We start from the raw sequence: 12,883 nt of genomic DNA on the forward strand, positions 1-12,883 counted from the left end.
CACTGTCCATAGAAGGAAAATTTTTAACTTACAGTCATCTGGGCACTTTGGCAGCTCATATTCTGCTGTAACTTCTCCAATCAGGGAGGAAGCTTGAAGTTCATGCAGCACAGGATCTAAAGGAATAGATCGCAATTTGTTCATCACATTTTGTATTTCATAGTAGTATTCCAATGGCATGTTCAATATAAAGATTGAAATCACTTTTGGAAATTCAGTTCCTCATTATGTGGTATCATGTTTGAACAAAGACTATAATCCTTAAGGAATAGCCATATAAAAATGTCTGTTAATTGTTGAGTCAAATTATAATGAGCCCACGAAGGTAGGAGGTGTGGCGGTGGACATAGTAAATTACTTTATCCCATAAAGGGGTAAATGAACACAATTTAAGTTCCTTCTTCCTGAATTGTCCTTGGCTGGGGTTAACTTCTGGAAAGTTTTCTCCTAAAAGAGAGATTTTTAAAAAACGATAAGCAAATAAAAAGGATATGTTAGAATGTAGTGCCACTATTTCACTACTCCAACAGGGAAAACCTGTTGGAAAAATCTCTCAGGTTCCTCTTCATAAAATGTTACACTTACATTACATACAGTGTTTAATTTATGTTATCATATTTAAGTTTTATTGGGTTAAAATAAAAGACAAAAAAAAATTTCCATGTTTTCTCTAGGAGTTAAGAGAACAATCTTTTTTCTCAACTTCAAAGTATATGTTTTGGTTCCAAAATGATCACATTTTTCAATTGTTTGTTTCCAATAGAAAACTGCATTTAATTGTTTTCAAATTTTCTGATCTATGATTCACAGAGCATATTGGGAAAAATAAATTCCTCATTAGAAGGGGATAGAAATTGGGGAAATAATGTGAGTTTAAAGGAAATATTGGGCAGGGGGGGTCGTGGCGGTGCAATTTCTTTCACTGAAGTAAAAGAGTTCTTCAACAACAGTTAATAATTGCCTAAAATTGTGGCAGCTGCTGATATTTTTTTAAATTGTAATTCTCTGCTTTATTCCCAACCAGGGCGTCTTGGATTCAGCAGAACCTAATTATTCCAAGATGTGTAGGAATCCCTCCATATAACATGTCTGAAGAGTGAAGAAATAATTGCTTTACACATATGTATACCATTATTTTCCACATAGAGTACTGGGATTCATTTTTAAAAACTTATTAAGTTCATTAAAATTTGTGAAATTTAGCATAGGTATTTAATCATTGAATTTTTTTCTCAATCATTGACTATGACAAGACTACTATTATGTGATGGGGTCACAACATTTTCTTATATTGAAACATTTACTGTATTTCAAAAGATTGAAAACCAGAGATCAAGGTGATTAGGTGATTAACACAGATTATTACTCTACTTCTCTACATAAGCCTCATGAGGCTTTTAGAGAAAAACATCCATCTCCCTTGTTCCTGAAATTTAACTTGAATGATTTCCACTTTTTATTGTTAAGTAATTAATTTGACAAATGTGTTTTGTGTTCCTGCAATGTGCTCGTCACTTTTTCAGGTCCTGGGGCTACAGCAGAGAACAAAGCATAAATCCTTGCCCTTGTTGGGATGTGGGTGCGGAGAGAGAGACAGTAAACTAAAGAAGTACATAGTATGTTAGAAAGTGACAAAGCATTATGGAGAGAAAAAAAGGAAGGAGTGAGGATAAAGAGTCAGTGGGAGTTATAGCACGATTTTTAAAAGGTTGGTCAGGGAAGACTTCACAGGGAGGAACATTTGAGCAAAGAGCTGAAGGAGATAAGAAGTGAGCCTTATCTGGAGGAAGAGCAATCAGGCAGAAGAACTGCAAATGCAAAGACCTCTAGGCAGGAGCCTGTCTTCAGGCTTTAGAAAGAGTGAGGAGACCTGGGCAGGTGCCACAGAATGTAGAATAGGGGAACAACAGCAAATGAGATAGAGGAGACGTGGATCACACTGCTTTGGAATGACCCGAATTTCACTTGAGCAAAATGGAAGCCACAAAAGCTCGCAGTGCCTAGTGAAAGTTTTTGTGGGAATTCTCTCATTGAATAGGTGAATTGTTTATAAACTACATCACACTATATGCAGAGATATTAAAGAACCCTGGATAGTCACTAGTTTAGTAGTTTTCTGCAAGTCAATTACACTTTCCTTTGTAATCTTCTAATCTCAGTTTCTCCTATTATTATGTTTAATAGATTCTTTTTTTATGTAAACAAAAATTGACCTTTAAATCCATTTTCAAATGATTAAAATTTACTAACCACATCTGAATCAAGTTTTCCACCTTATAGGAAGTGTAAAATAAAGCTTCAGGGACATGATTATAAAATAATGAGACCAATTCTCTAAAACATTCATGAGAATGACTTATTACTTTATGTTCTGTAATAAAATTTTAAAAGTTTTATAACACTGGTATATTACCTCAAATATATGGATTTCCATGAATTTACTTTTTCTTCCCCTCTTTTACAGGAAAATATACGTGCAAGAGTAAGTATTTTTGTCTTAATAATAAAATCAAATGTAAAAATCATCAGGAAAAGCTGTTGAATATTTCTATACAAATCAGTATTTTTAGTTTTTACAATTTGTTTATTGCTTTTAATAAGTAAGTCAAGATTTCAAAGGCATTTGCCATAGATGTGACTGGTTTACTCATTTCCAATTTGTCTGAGATAATCTTACATATCACACTATTATCATGTGTACTTCACTAAACTTTTTAGAAGAATCCTGGGATATAATTTACTTAAATCACAAGTTTGCTGTTGCCAGGAGCTCTTCAGAAACTTCCAATCACACATATGTTTAGGAATCTTAATGTGTTCAAAAACATTTTTTCCTAAGAACAACATTAGTCTTAAAAAAAAAATCTTAGATTAATATATAATGTTTTTAAAGTTTCCATAGATTAATATACAAAAGATTCTTTACGCATTATAGTAAAATATTGGGTTTCTTCTAATTTGGATTTTTGTATGATTTATAAAGAAAAACTCATACTCATATATGTAGCATGAAAAAGAAATATTAAAATGAAATAGTTCACTAAGACAATATAGAAATTACCTTATAAAAACAACATACACATACACACATTTTGAAAGATGTCCACTTTTATAGAAGGAAAGCATATCTGGCCTGACTAATACTGAAAGGATGATATTGACTTCAATACAAACTCAAATTTACAGGACTTTAAAAAGCATTATGTTTGGCTTAGCATGGTCAGCAACTATCTAAGTTCCTGAGTTCCTAGTAGGTTTGTGTGTTTGCTTGCGTGTGTGTGTATTCTAAACTCCTGAAACTTTACATCAAGAAATACAAAATTTACAAAGTAAAAATTATATTAATTTAAGCTGTAAATACCTGTCATTCATGCTTTGGTGCAGAGAAACCATGAGGAAAGAGAGTTCAGAGTGAAGTGGAAGAATTAGGCATCATCCAGCAAACCTGTGGACTAAGGCTTTAAACCTCAGCCAAGTTGAGAAGTTAATTTTTGACATACTGATCAAGCACCTCGTTCTCTCACTTTATAAGTCTTTTCTTTCAAAAGGAAAACAAATTCTATAAACAGACGTAAGTAGGTTTGTTCAATGAGTTTCCAAATCTGGGATCATTTGAATTTGAAGGTGCACTTAATAGAAAAAGAAGGCCTCTTGGTCCTGGGCTCTCCAGGGCCTTAATGGCTTGTCAATGATAGTTGATGAGGATGGGGTTGAGGGCAGGAAGGGGATTGTTGTCTTGTTATGAAGCCTGAGGCCCTGGCATCACTGTACCTAAGACTGGAGATTTACATACCTGGATGATTAGAGAAGAACTTCATATGCTACAAATTCAACTTAGGTTTCTTTTTCTACAGCTTAGGTTTTTATGAGGGGGAAGAAGGGAGGGAGAGAGAAAGAGGGGGCGGTGGGGGAGAGAGACTGAGAGAGAGAGAGAGAGACAGAGAGAGAGAGAGAGAGAGAGAGAGAGAGAGACAGAGAGACAGAGAGACAGAGAGACAGAGAGTCAGAGGAGGAGAGTATAAATTCTTTCCATACAGTTAGCACTCACAGGCTCCTCCATACAGAACACTTACAACAAACAGCACATTGTATTGAAATACTTGCCTAAAGAATGGCACTAGCTTTTGTGGAGATCCTGCTGTGTGGGAGTTAGCAGGGAGTGTAAGCCCCCTCTAGGTTATTCTATACTTCAAAAACTGAAAAAGAGGAAGAGCATTCGCAGCATGTGGCTGGAGGAACATCAAAACCACGTCTGCCACAAGCAGTTTTCCTTCCTGTTTCTCTCACTCAGGTCAGAGGCCCACAAGCTGCGACACAAAAGGGTAAATGCAATGTCAAGGGCTGTGTAATTGTTAGGCTCCATAGCAGCCGAGGCCAGGAATGCTGCAGCCACGTGTGCACTTAGGAGGGGTGGGTTTTTAAATAATTAAAAAAAAAATGCCTTACTTAATGGAAACTGAAAATTTTGTTTTCTTTTTTCAATCTACATTTTAAAAAATACAGAGAAAGGCAACAATATTTATACCTTCTAAAATGATTACTTTGAATTACAATCACACAAACCCCAAAGACAATATTAAAGTGATGAGAATCATAGAATCCCCCACCAATAAATCACCCAAAAAAACATGTGACACAGTCCCATGTTCTAAAGCAAGAAAAACATACCTCTTCTAAATTTAACTATCTCCAAAAATACAGATTTAGATCTTCACATTTTTACAATTTTACGTATATATATGTTCTCTGTCTGACCAGCTAGTCCAACCTTTGGATCGCCGGGTTTTTATTAATTTCAAAATGTTATAAGTTATTTTCTCTTTTCTTAAGCTTTGTCCTTTTAAAATCATTGAAGAAACACTGCAAAATATGGAAAATTAAAATGAGGAGAGTAAAGACAATTGGTGGTCATATTACAGAGTTAACTATTGTAACATTGTTAAAATGTGAAGTTTCTCACGTCATTGCAATTTTTTCTCTACATACACACATATTAACTAAAATAAGACCGCCGCTATATATTTTTTGTATGTAAACTTGCTACCTCATTCATTAATACATCCTGAACATCTTCCTATGTAGTAAACATAAATCTACATTGCTTTATGATTGTGTAATATTCTATCTGATGTACAGACCATAATTTAGTTTATCAAAGCCCTACAGATACTTGAATTGTGTCTATCTGTCTTGTAAAGATTGATGCTATGTGTTCATTCTTATACATGATCTCTGCACAATAATTTGATTATTTTCTTAGGATAAATTTCTAAAAGTGGGATTACTAGATCAAAAGACATTTGATACTTATTGCCAAAAAATTTCAAAAAAGTTGAACTAATTTATATCCCCATTACTCATATAAGTTGTCCATTTAACTACTACTTGCCAGTACTAGATACAATTAATGTTTGTATCTTTACATGTGGAAATGTAATAGGCCAAAAATAGTATTGTATTGTTTTAATTTTCATTAAGAATGATCTTGGGCATTTTTCATGTGTGTTTAACCATTTGTATTTCACCTCTAATGAATTATCCTTTTTATCGATTGTTCACATTTATTGAGATGTTCATGTTTTTCTAATAGATTGATAATAGCTCTTTAATTAGCAAGGGTATTAACCTTCTTTCTGTCTTATGTCCTGTAAATAATCACCAGCTTATCATTTGACTTTTAACATTGTTTATGGAAGATTCTGGTTTTGTTTTTATCTGTACAATTGTACAGAGTAAATTTTTAAATAGATTTATCACTTTTTTTCTACTGTAACTGTTGGAGTTTGTGTAATGCCTAGAAACTCCAAGATTGTTTTTAATGTGTAATCCTATGGTTTTTTCAAGTTCTTGTACAGTTTCATTTTTAACATTTAAATATTTGATCTATCTAGAAATTATTTTTGTGTAAAGAGTCCATTTTTATTATTTTTTCTATGTGGCTAGCTGATTATCACAACACCTTATATTGAATAATTCATTTTTACCCACTGAGTAGGAATGTCATGTACTTAATTTCCATACATACTTGTGTTTGTTTCTTGATTTTTTATTTTGTGCTAATCATCTGTCCATATATGTACCCATGCCAAACTGCTTTCATTTTTGTGGCTTTATGTTTGAATACCAGGTATAATTAAGCTTAGCTCAACATTCTTCCTTTTCAGAATTTTCTTGGTTATTCTTACATGTTTCCTTCTTTAAAAACTTTCTCTTTTTGTGAAAATCATATGTACCATGGTTTAAAAAGGCAAATAGTTCTACAGAATTTAAGAAGCATAGTAGTGCTCTCTTCTTCTACTGGCTCCTAAATGCTCGTCATGAGAACACAAGCATTTTCACATCTTTTAGTTGACTATTTTGGAATTTATCTTCATAACGCTAAAAACATGTTTGTTTTTTTTTCCTTTTGGGGTATTACTTATTGATTCTCCCCCGCCCCCAGAAGTTGTTCATGCACACTTACATTCTTCCCATCTCTCCATTCTTCCTACATAGTTACATTGCAATTTGGATGAGATCAATTATCAGTGTTTTAATTATACCTGAGTAAATTTCGTTTCAGAGCTAAGCCTTGGAATAAATGATTACTTATTTTTCTGGGGAGTTAACTATTGTCTTTTTATTTCTCCTATTTTATTTATTTTCTTTCTGCTAATCATTAATGCCAAACTCATGGCCAGTCATATTTCAAGACACCCAGATGCATTATGTATGCTATCTATTTCATCTCTCTAAAAAAGCCTCTCCCAGAGCCTTCTGATCTGTTGAGGTTGGACTGGTGACACTGGCACAACTGTTTCAGGAACTCCCTTCCCATCATCCTGGAGATTCTCTTTGCCTCTTTCCTGTTTTGGGTAGAGTACATCTTTCAGTAGTTTCTGCTATTCATCAAAGGATGCCTGGGAAGTAAAATTTTAAGAACTTTTATATCCAAAGTATCTTTATGTTGCCCTCACACTTGATTTATAGTTTGAAGTCTAAATGATATAGAATTCTAAATTGAAAATCATTCATCTTCAAAATTTAATGGTAATTCTTCACTGTTAGAGCTTTCAGAGTTGCTACAAGAAATCTGAAGTTTTTTTCTGATTCCAAATCATTTGTTTGTACCTGTTTATTTATATGTTTCTCTGAAGAATTGTAGGATCTTCTTGTCCCCGATAATCTGAAGTTCCAGGGTGTGACTCCATTTCATCCATTGTGCTGGGTACTCAGTGAAACCTTTTACTCTGCTAAACCATGTCCTTTCCTTGAGTTGTTTCACTGACTATTTCATCCTCATATGTTCTCTGCTCTCTCTTTATGGGACTCATTATTTCGATATTAAACCTCCTAGAACACTCTTCTAATTCCCTATAGTTTTCTTCTATTTTCTATCCCTTTCTTTTTTTGTTCTCTCTGGAAAATTCCTGAATATTTTCAACAACATTTCTGAGTTTTTATTTCTGTTATGCTTTAATTTCCAAGAGGTATTACTTTAGTCTTCCAAATGATCTCCTTTATTTATAAAGCACCCTAAGAATTAAACAGGTTTTCAACTAGTTCTTATTTTAATCCCACCTTACTCTCTCCACTTCCAATGTTCTCAAGGACTCTAATTAATAAAACTTTGGATGAATGATTAAGTTATTGCCTGTCCATATTACTGGTTCTCTTCAGTCTGCTATATCAATTACCATTCATTCATTTTCTTTACATCTTCTAAAATTTGTTTAATACTTCTTTATTTATTCACAGCTATTTTTAATTTATGGCAAATGGTATTTGTTCATTATTTGTGTAGCAATATACACTTATCTCTAAAATTTGCTTAATATGTTAAAAAAGGAGAATAGATTGAAAAAAATCAATAATAGTACAGATGGTTTGTGGCTACTGTAAAATAAATATTAAATTTAGGATACTTGTGGTCATAAAATAGAGGAAATTCAAAATAATACAATAAGTAGTTACATGATTATTTCTTCTTTCTCTCATTTTCTCCCTCTATTTAAGAAATATAGATGTAGCTCAAAGTTGAACATCTGATTTGTTCTGTTTTCCACCAGAGCTTTTACATTGTTTAAATGTCATTTTTATTTTCATTGTGCAACTGTGTTGTTTTTTTTTTTTGTATTTAATGTGAATATTTTTATAGCAAAACTGGGTGCTGCTAAAAAAAATCCTGCTGTGTTTACCGGACTTTGTAAAATCCCAATAATAATTTGTAATGATATTAGTATAGCTACTTAGGATACTAAATACTTGCAAAAGTATTCATGATAAGACAGAGGAAGATGAAACAGAATTGCAAATTAGTAGCTACCTTAGTTTTCAGCTCAATATATATGGGGAATTGTTATGCATTTGGTTACTTTCTGTGGAGGAGGCATATGACGATTGGCTGCTCGACTGAGCTGGGTTGTATCACACATAGGACTCAACTGTCTCACAGGGAGGGATTAGATGGATGAGTTTTGTGTCACTGAATGCCTGAGATGTCATTATCTTATAACACATCCTCTATCTTTCCTACCATATTGCTTGTATGTGTGATGTAGCTATCAGAACATCATTGCTCATCATTCGGGCAACTGTCCAAAGTCTGTGTCTGAAGACAAAAGTGTCTGGGAGATTTCTCATGTATGAGAAAGCCTTTTTAATATGTGTATCTGTGGTGCTTTTAAGAGAAACTAATCATTTATCAATGTTATTATTTTCACTTGAAATATAAAAGGAAGAGAATAGAACTTTGATGCCAAAGAGTGATGGAAAAAGAAATAGTGATAAGATTTGGTCACAACTAAAAGGCCTAGGTTGGTTTTATGAAATAGCTTGATAAGGAAGAAAGGAGGGTAGCTCAAAAATACAAGGATATTCTTTAATATATCTGGGGATTACTTTTGTAATTAAAAAAATTTAAAAATGTGTATAACAATAGGCCACACCAATAAATTATCTATTAAAAGTTTTATTTGATTGAATTGTTTGATTATTTTATATTTTTATGATATTTTCAGAAAATTAAATAAACCAATATTTGGTGGTAGTCAAAGGAAAAATTCAGAAGAAATTCTGATCATCTTCATATAGATAATATGGTTTCTAGTCAAGTTAATACCTTCCATATTCCTGACTTGTTATTTAAGGGAATTATTTCTACTTAAGTCTCTAAACTGTTGTATTGTTGAAGAATCTTAGCTAAAGATATAAAAAAATGTGTTCTTTATATTCAAAGATTCTGCTATTGACGTACCATCAGTTAGAAAATGTTTTCACTTATTATTTTTTCAGTATTCATAATAGATTTACATTTTTTTCCATCTATTTTACTCAGACCTCTTGGAAACCAGTAACAACTCTTCCTCTCTCCCTCATTCCTTCTCCCTCATTCCATCTTCCCTCATTCACCCTGTCTCCTTATCTCCCTTCACCCTTTTTAAAATAGATTTGGCGCAAATTGGTAGAAGGTACAAGATAGATCACATTAAAGCAACTCTTTACTCCCTTCCAAACTTTTTTTTATTTTGGTTTTTCTTCTTAAAAAATGCTACCTTTTGGGTTGCTTCAGTCTTTGTCTCTATTTTGGCATCATAATTTGCTTAACATATGAAGAAAATTCCTCAGCTATTAGGACCATTGTGAATTTTTAAAAAAAGTTCAGTGTAAAATAAAAGCATATTACAGAAAATCTGAGATATCTATCACTTCAGTCTACAAATATTTATTGAGAGAATACTACATCATGTCAGAGATATAGTGGTGACAGAGAAACTGAGTACAAACTGATAAATGGAGAAACAAGATGACTCTAGATAGTGATAAGTGCTATGATGAAAATAAAATGGGGAGATGTGATAGACAGTGACAGGTGTGTGTGTGTGTGTGTGTGTGTGTGTGTGTGTGTCTGCATGTGTGCGTGCACGTATACATGATAATCAAAATTCCTTATTTTCTCATTTATCAAATGAAGAGTTCATGATATGGTCTTTAAGGTGCCTTCAGATCTTTTCTAATGACAAAACTTTTCTATTTTGTTCAACATTTTAAAAATTCATTTCACTATTCCAATCATGTAATCTGTTGTCTATCCATATTAGTATTTAAAAAATAATAATTGAAGATGAAAAATCCACCTATCAGGATTTGAAAACCATGTCTGTATTCTCTATTTACTAAATAAAAAGGAAAACAAATGAATATATCTGCCCACCAGAAGGGACTCATGTTCCTTTTACAGCATCTCTTTATTTACCTTTTTACATAAAAGGGGTTTTAGAAACCATTGCATTCTGGCTGAAAAATGAATGACAGTGGATGGGACAATGTCATGACCAAGTCTTCCTGTGAACTGCCTTGGCCAGTTGGAATGGCTACGTTCTCATCTCAGTTCTGAAAAGAAGCATCAGACATAAGTATGCATTTTCATGTTGCTATTTGAAAATCTGTTGGCTGAGTTTTCCACATGGAAAATCATGGAAAGCCATTGTGATAGCAATGATTAGTGATAGTGATAGCATTAATAACATTTAGAGAACTGTGGCATTTATCATAAATCTATTTTGGGGACTGTGGTAGAACCTCTGAAATATTATAAATGCAATGTCTCAATTTGGCAGAGGAGAGAAGACAATGCTTTCTTTTGACTATATGTGATAAGCCATCTGTTTAGATTTTAAACAGTGGGTTTATTTTCCTCACTAATAATCACAAAAATACTATCGTAAAATGCGTTTTTCTTGGTTGTCATGGGAAAATGCATTCTGAAATTATTTCACACTGTTATTATAAGGCTTATTATTAAAAAAAAGAGCTGTAAGTGGAACATGGATGGAAATCATGCTTTGAGTCCTTTCTGATATACTCATTTGTTTTCTTTTAGGTTTTTGTTTAGTAGTAGGATCTTTCAGACTTGCTTCTTCCTGTCATCCATTGCTCTTGCTTTGGTTTACACATTGCACATAGCCAAATTGGTTGGGGGCAGGGGTGTAGAAAAAACAGTTTCAGGATTAATCCTTAAAAAAAATCATAAAACTGAAAAGGAGTTAAGACAAATGTTTGTAAAACTGATATTATGTATCTCTATTGTAGAGGCAAACCAAACTTACTAGACATGGGCTCCTTGATGATCAAACCAATTCAGCGTGTGATGAAATATCCCCTATTACTGTGCGAACTTCGTAATTCTACCCCTCCCTCTCACCCAGACTTCAGAGCACTGGAGGAAGCCTTTGCTGCAGTGAAAGACATTAATATAAACATAAACGAACTTAAAAGACGGAAAGATTTAGGTAAGAAGAGACATGATGAATTGTGTATGTTCCATGATTGGAGTGTTCTGTTTATGTTTCTGAGAATCAGAATGTCAAATTAGTTATAGCAGTTACCATGATCATGATCATTTGCTATCTGGAGTCAGAGGCTAGGGAGGGGATTGTGGTTTTGCCTTGCCAGCTGGGTTCAGAAGACCATGAGGCACAAAAATGTCAGTTTTGTATCCAACAGCCCAATACTCAACCTCTTTTGACCACTGCATGCCTGGTAACTTGTTGTGGGCTGAAGATACCCACAGCATATCGTCCTCCTCTCACAGGCAGTATGTGTAGTAAGGAGACGTGGCAAGGCCAGGTGGCAGCAGCAGCGGGAGACGTGGTGGTGTGCGGATCCAGGTGAGGAGGCCCAGCTAACACACCAGGCTTATCATACAAAGAATGGAGATTTTTCTTCGACAATAACTGCTCCACGAAAGTGAGCAAGCATATTTCTTTCTCAAATTAATAATTATTGTTAACTATTTGTTAGCTAATATGTAAAATTAGTGTCTAGAGTAGAATGTGGATTTCAAAACAGGAGGCACTATTACACGGTTCCTGTCATGCTGGATGTAGTTGGGCACTGGGATAGATAGTGGGTCCTCCCTGAGTGTGGTTTGTTCCCATAAGTGTTTAATTGGCTTTGTACTTCTAACATTAAATCTCAAGTCAACACCAAAGCAATGGCAGGACTTTGAAGTTAACTGGTCCCATCACTTCATTTATTTTTATTTTCTAGTCTTTTTAATTCAAAAAATAGTATGTATTTATACTAATACATGCAAATGATAAAGAAGGGCATAGAGTAAAGATTAAAAGTTGTAGAATAAAAGACACCATAAACAAAATGAAAAGACAGCCCATAGACAAAGGATTACTATCTAGAATATATAATTATTGATATTAAATCAATAATAAAAATATTTTAATACAAAAAATGTTAGTAAAAAAGCAATTTACAGAGAGACCAATATGTTTTTAAACACTAAGCTTCACTAATAATCGAGAAATGTGAATTAAAATCTCAGCGACATATCATTCCCAGCCTATCAGATTGATAACAAGATTTTTAATGGATAATGTTAAGTGCTAAATCTCAATCTGCAGGTTAGAATGCATACTGAAATCATCACCTTGGAGAACAATTTGACAATACTACAGTTGAAGATTCATACACCCAAGACCCAGAAAATCAGTTTCTAGATATTTGAGAAACTCTTGCCTATATGCTCAGAGAGAGGTATATTAATAACTAGCATAATGGATACACTGTGATTATACACTATGACATGACAACAACAAAAATATAAAAATTAGTTAAAGTACATATGTGATTTAGATAAACCAAAACAATGCTGAGGTGTGGTTTTATATATATATATATAGTAAATTAGCAAGTGACAGAAGAACATATGCAATTTGGTACCACTTTAAAAAAGATTGAAATCATTCAAATAATATGACTGCATACATACACAATAAAGGCAAAAAAAATAGAGATAGGAATAATTAACCCATTACTTAGGATCACAATTCCCTGTAAGGATTAACAACAGGGATCAGAGAAGCCTCACTTGTTGCGTGATTTTTTT

At 33.4% G+C, this 12,883-nt stretch overlaps 1 protein-coding gene across 1 annotated transcript in view; it reads left to right on the forward strand.

The window, feature by feature from the left end:
- Window positions 1-12,883, forward strand: part of ARHGEF38 (Rho guanine nucleotide exchange factor 38) — a 120,565-nt gene that overhangs the window by 79,987 nt on the left and 27,695 nt on the right. The window contains exons 5-6 of the mRNA XM_081045103.1: window positions 2,465-2,482; window positions 11,071-11,270. Of these exons, the coding sequence (XP_080901229.1) occupies window positions 2,465-2,482; window positions 11,071-11,270 (218 nt within the window). The remainder of the gene's footprint in view (window positions 1-2,464; window positions 2,483-11,070; window positions 11,271-12,883) is intronic.

This window comes from Rhinolophus hipposideros (genome assembly GCF_964194185.1).
Source record: "Rhinolophus hipposideros genome assembly, chromosome: 1".
Taxonomy (NCBI): Eukaryota; Metazoa; Chordata; class Mammalia; order Chiroptera; family Rhinolophidae; genus Rhinolophus; species Rhinolophus hipposideros.